The 6,898-nt window shown below is 42.6% G+C and overlaps 1 protein-coding gene across 1 annotated transcript in view; it reads right to left on the bottom strand.

Annotated features, from left to right (window-relative positions):
* dcc (DCC netrin 1 receptor) overlaps window positions 1-6,898 on the bottom strand; it is a gene marked incomplete in the record, with an annotated part of 396,097 nt that overhangs the window by 273,913 nt on the left and 115,286 nt on the right. The window contains 1 exon segment of the mRNA XM_032540171.1: window positions 726-1,088. Coding sequence (XP_032396062.1) covers window positions 726-1,088 — 363 coding nt within the window.

Below are 6,898 nucleotides of genomic sequence, written 5' to 3'. Positions count from 1 at the left end.
ATGTGTAAATGACATGCAGATTGAAACTTTACTGTAATACTGGAATCAGGGGGAATTATTTCCTATTGTGTGTGTGTGTGTGTGTTTTTAAATTGTTTGACACATGATTCAGCTCAGGTTTGGATATGGGCTCAAAATGTACACTGACCAATAGAGAGGCAGCTCATGTCATAGCAACACGACTTGCTCATTGATGAAGTACTTTAAGTAGTACATGTACGTTTACCGTTGGTGATGACTTTTTCTGCTCTAAATGTAAATGGACTGTTATAGTAGAAAGCTTTCCTAGTCTTAATGACTACTCAAAGCTCTTTTACATAGTACAAGAACCATTCACTGCAACTCAGGCTTCAGTGTCTGTTGACACTTCAACATGGGACTGCAGGGCCAAGAATCAAACCACCAACCTTCCAATCGGCAGGCAACCACTCTACCACTGACCCTCTCTGGCTATTAATGTCTTCCATAAACAATATTGATCTTAAGCCACACTCCACTTACTAAATTACATTATCGGTGAACTACTTTGCTTCTATTTAATACATAGGAGCATTAAAATAAACAGAAGAAGCTAAGTAATATCAAGTAGTAAATGTCAAGGACAGGTCAAGGTGTCATGGAAACAATCTGAATAAGGGAATCTCTTCTTCTGCTCTTCTCTTCTTAGGAAACCATGTTGTTTAAAACCCAGCATGTGGACCATACCATGTTGAGCTTTCACTTACCAGCCACAGTGACCCTGGCGGCCCGGCTAACGATGCTCCCCAGTCCATCCAGTGTGGCGATGCACTGGTAGTCGCCCTCATCGGGTCGGTGGTGCCGCGAGTGGACAACGTTCTGCACCTGCAGCGAGCCGTTGGCCAGCTGCCGCCGCCGCTCGTCCACCACGGCGCTCAGCAGCACGTCGTCCTTACGCCACGTGATGATGGGAGGCCCAGCCACTGCGTCGGACTGTGCCTGGCAGTCGAGCTGCAGCACGCCCCCTCGCACCGTGACTGTGTCCTGAGGCTCCTGGGTGAAAGTGAAGTCCACAAAACCTCCAAGAGTAGAGGAGGAGGAGGAGGAAGAAGATGACGAAATGTCCGAGGCTGTAGGAGGAGAGGCAATGAGAAGTTAGATGGAAGCACAGCATAATTAATAATTATTCATTACATTGACATAACGCTTTATCATAGACACTCAAAGCGCTTCGGGGGGGGGCAGGACTACTCTCTAACACCACCAACGTGTAGCACCCACGTGGGTGAAGCACGACAGCCTTACGACACCAGACGCTCAACACACATCAGCTTGGGAGAGAGGGAGGGGAATTTTAAGTGGTGGGAACAACCGGAGCACCCGGAGAAAACCTACGCAGACATGGGGACAACTTGGGGAGACCATGAGGAGACCATGGGGGGACCATGGGGAGAACATGCAAACTTCACACAGAAAGGCTTGAACCCGGTACCTCATTGCAGTGAGGCCACAGTGCTAACCATTAGCCCCCCGTGCTGCACAGAAACATGAGATCACTAATAGGAAAGTTATTTATTCATGCAACACAGAGGTGGAAACAAACACAGGTGTGGTTCCTATCAGGGATGAGGTACAGTCCAGTGGGGGATGTGTCATATTCAATACAAGACCCAAAAAATTAACAACTAAATAAATAAATAATTCTTGAGGTAAAGAAACATAACACAAGAGCAAAAGCCATCATCACTACCGGGAAAAACGTACATCTGCCACGGAGCCCAAGGCCTGCAATGGGACCAAGGCCTGCAGCGGGACCAAGGCCTGCAGCGGGACCGAGGCCTGCAGCGGGACCGAGGCCTGCAGCGGGACCAAGGCCTGCAGCTGGACCAAGGCCTGCAGCAGCCAGAAGCATACAGTGGGCTCAAGGTCTGCAGGGGACCCAAGGCCTACAGTGGGCCCGAGGCCTATAGTGGGCCCAATGCCTGCAGCGGCCAGAGTCCTGCAGGGGCTCCAAGGCCTACAGGAGACCCAAAGCTTATTGGAGGCAAAATGCCAGCCGGGGCCCCAAGGCCTGCAGGGGCCCCAAGGCCTGCAGGAGACTCTAATTACTATGGGAACTAAAGGGCCCCGTCACTCTAAATGTACATATGAGTTGTATTTGCTGTTTTTTGGGCAAGGACTTCATCTTTTCCAACATGAATGAGAACATATTGCAACACTGAGTCAACCCCAACAATCATTCAATTTGTTCAACAACCATTACAAACCTAAAACCCATAATGTCTCCTTCTGCACAGTTTCATGTCACAGCTGCTTCCTTTCCCCCCCGCTGCAGCATGTGAATAAAGACAACAAGTTGTGTTTTTTATCTACTTATTAATTATTCATGTTTTGGGTTGATGTATTCCTTCATATTTGTAATTAGTTTTGTCAGATGTGTCGAAAACATGAGGGACTTTACCCTCCTGCTCTGCAGGATCTCGTCATCGCCACCAAAGCCACTTCAACCTGTAGTATTCTTTGTTTTTTATGTTTTTTTTTAATATTTGGTTTGTGCTGGTGACAGGCTGTGGCGGCGGCGGCGGCGTCTCCTCCCGCCTTTGATGCTGACACTACTAAATAATCTTTCATCCTGATCAGAGAGGCAGTTTGCTCGGCCCGAGCCTCGGTTTGGCGTCTGCGTGTTTCTTGGAAAGTCGGAACAGAGGCTCGGAACAAACTGAAGCCTCGTCACGGCGTCGCAGAGTCGACTTTGAAGCACAGCAGATGTTCTCTTTTTCTTTTTTCTATTCTACGGACGTTCCTTTTAAACCCTCCACAGCTTCAGTTTATTCGGCAGGAAAACTCTGATCAGACAAACATCAGGGATAAGAAAAGACTACTCTCTCTCTCTCTCTCTCTCTCTTTCTGGATCTGTCCCCAACTGGGACGAAGGGATAATTCATCACAAATCATTGTTTAGTTTTTTTCCTTTCAGCGTAGATTTTTTTTCCTTACTGAAATATTAGGATAAAACACATTGATTGAATGAGAAACGGTACCGACAAGCACAAGCCCAACGTCTCCTTCCAGGTTATTTTTAGGGTTAGCTGCCTAGAAGGCAACGTTGGAGGCAAAAACACCCACCTTTGAGCGATTTTTAAGGCCGACATCGATACAAATATCTGGCAATTTAAAAATCCGATTTTACAAAATATCGGCCGATGTACTGTATATTTAAAAAGAAAATCCAGAAACACGCAACAAAACCAAACTGATTTCCCTAACATTAGTTATGTATTAGTCCTCACTAAAATTAACTTTTTTTTTAGTGTCACAACAGAACAGAGGAACATTGAAATATATTAAAGTTCTGATAAAAGACATTTTTAAAATACAAACTTAAGGTATGAAACTTAAGTCCTTTGAACAAGAACACATTAACAGCAACAAAAATCCAAAAGTGTTGCCAACAGGGACGTTGTCGAGCGGACAGAACAGCTGATTGGAGTTGGTTCAATCAACTCAGAGATAAGATTAATTAAAATGACTGTATCCTTTATTAGTCACACAAGGGGAAATTACAATGTATACGGTTATTACACACAGGCCTGAATTACACACATGCTCAATACCTAGACATGCACTAAATGGAGAGATGGCAGAGTGGGCGTGCACCACCACAATAAAAAGGCAGCATGAATGGAACCTTGGTACTACGATTCACCATGGTAACAACCATAAAGTATCTATATCCATCCATCCATCCATCCATCCATCCATCCATCCATCCATCCATCCAGCTACAGTGATGCTCATAACTTTATGAACTCATGCTAAAGTTGGCTAGTAAAAGGAATAAAAAGAAAATTGATATTAATGCCTTAATCAAAAGAAATTAGGAAAACTCCAATTTTTAAGGACACCAATTTTCTTTGTGAATGAATAATGTATAATAAATAAATAAGTATACACCATGTTAAATTCCCATACAGACAGGAGGATTTTTATTATTAAAAGGCCAGTTATTTCATATTTTGCATCCCGATAAAGGTCCCTTGGCCTTTGGAATTAAAATAGCCCCCCCCAAACACACACACACACACACACCACACACACACACACCACACACACACACCAACACCACACACACACACACACACACACACACACAACAAACACACACACACCCCACACACACACACACACACCCCTGCCTGGAGATAGGCATGGGCTATTATCCAATCAAACCAGCTAGTAGGATAACTGAAATATATTACTGCTGGAGTCAATGTGTAAGTTCTAATATAGTGTATTAATATCATGTTTAACTGGAAATATAATATTACTGATGAAATGGTATTGAACCGATAATCTATTTCATTTAGGTGCAATCCTACGGGCCAAAAAGTCCTAGGCCTATCGATCCCACACTGAGGCCGCAGCACCATCATTTACAGAATTAGAATTCCTAATCTTTTCTTTCAGAGGGATCACATCATTCACCTGCAATACCGTGGAACTCCTCTTCAATGTCTCTCACTGGTATGTGTCCAGGGAGCTCTACAAAGACATTTAAAAGACATTTCACAGCGAGTCACACTCTCGTAGTGGCTTTCCTGACATGAATAATTTTGTTTGTGGAAAAAAATACGTAATGTGACACAAAGAATGCGCTGGGATGTGGAGCATAGTGATATGAGGACGGATAAGGTTATGTAGGCTACGTGTCTGATAGACGTAGTTATCTGGAAATGAAATTACATCTATGGTCGGGGCCTCAGTATCATCTCCCGACGTGCAAAGTAATACAGCTTCTTCATTGACGGGATTGTCGACTAAAGGACATGCCATGTTTTGAGAAAAAAAAAAACATTTTACAGTCTGCCTCACACAGGAACCAACCCGGTTTTGACAAACGTCCCAGTAAACTCTCTAGATACAGTTCAGCATTCATGTAATTTTGTCAATAGTTAATCACATACGTGCTGGCGAAGTATTTACTTCACAACATTTGTCTGCTGGCTGCAGGCTGTTCATTTTAAAGTGTGTGTGGTGTGTGTGTGTGGTGTGTGGTGGTGTGTGTGTGGTGTGTGTGTGTGTGTGTGTGTGTGTGTGTGTGTGTGTGTACACACTTGTTGCAAACACAGAGGACATGTTTTTATAAAAATGAGTATAATCTCCCTGGCAACAATTCATGGGTTTAATACAGTTAGACTGATTTCATTTCATTGTGCATAACGATATTAAAAACTACGCTACTGCAAGTTTGGGGTCACTTACACATTTCCATCCCACACCGTTATAGACAGATAGCAGTGATCTGAGTGTGTGTGTGTGTGTGTGTGGGGGGGGGGGGGGGGGGGGGCGTTATCTTAATGCAATATGCAAGGGTTAGCAGCACCCATTTCTCAGGTCTAATGACTGTGGTTGGTTAGCTTTGTTTTAGGTTTTGTCTTGAAGCTATTTGAGTGTTATTTATTATTTATTTATTTATTATCTGCTCTAGCTTTTCCCATGTCTTAGACACAGATATGGAGATGAGAGTCCCCAGTGATGTGAAAAAGAGACGCAGAACTGCCACAAAGGGACACAAACCGACTACAAAGAGACGTCAAATGACCACAGAGACCCAAAACAACTCCAAATGACCGAAAAGAGACAACATAACGACAAAGAGACACAAAATGTATGAGGGAATGGTATTTTTTAGATGGATGAGATCAATTGTGAGTGCCACAACTGCAGGTGCATAAAGATACTAAGCAAGATACACAATAAATAGCTAAAAACAAGAATAATTGAAGACAAGATTTACATGATACCACATATACATATAATTAATATTATATTATATATATATAATATATATATATATATATTATATATATATATATATACATACAATACATACACACACAATACTACATATATATATATATATTATATATTATATATATACACATATATATACATACATACACTAATATATATACACCTACAACACACACACAATATATAATACACACCACATATATACACACACACATATATATATATACACACACACACATATTACACACACACAATATAATAAATACAAACAATTATACATCATCATCTATCATAACATATATACATATATACACCACACACAACACACACCACACACACACACACACACACAACACACACATATATTATATTAATATATAATAATATATCGGAATATCAGATTTTTAAGTAAACAAATACTGTCTTGGTATCGGCCTTAAAAATCCTTTTCAGACGGGCTCTAATTGAAACACACCCAATTTTCTTGAGGAAGGACGCCCAACAACCCCATACCTTCCCACCCCCACCACCAAATACGGCCCGCTAAGTCTCCCCCGAAGCGAGAGAACACCCTGATTTATTGCGGTGATGTTGGAAGGCAGTGCATGTCTCTGCATGTTTAACCTTGTGCTGCTGCGACCTTCCCATTAAGTTCCCACTCGTTGTGTTCACGTCTTACAGATGGTTTTCACGTCTTTAAATAAAAGTAAAAGTAATTTGGCTCGCACGGACCCATCATTTTCAACCTGGATGGCATCCTTTCCAACCACATTTCTTTTGTTTCCTCATCCCTTCCTTACTTGTTTCATTCCGTCCACCTTCTCTCCTTCCTTCCTCTCATTTCTTCCCCTCTCTCTCTCTTCTCCTTCACGGTTTCCTTATTATTGATTCTCCTTCAGCAGTCCCCCTTCTCTCTCTCTCTCTCTCTCTCTCTATCAGTAAATCACCATCTTGACAGCTCTATCTGTACTCACTCCCACCAGTTACACACACACACACACACACACACACACACACGGTCCATCAATGTGTCCTTGTCCTCGTTGTCCTGCAGTTTGATGCTATCGTTCTCGGTCTGCTCCCCCTCCTTCTCTACTCTCTTCTTTGCTCTTTTCCCTGCCTTTTG

This window comes from Etheostoma spectabile, chromosome 16 (genome assembly GCF_008692095.1).
Source record: "Etheostoma spectabile isolate EspeVRDwgs_2016 chromosome 16, UIUC_Espe_1.0, whole genome shotgun sequence".
NCBI lineage: Eukaryota > Metazoa > Chordata > Actinopteri > Perciformes > Percidae > Etheostoma > Etheostoma spectabile.
Note: the sequence above shows the minus strand (reverse complement) of the source record. Positions and strands in the feature narration are given on the sequence as shown.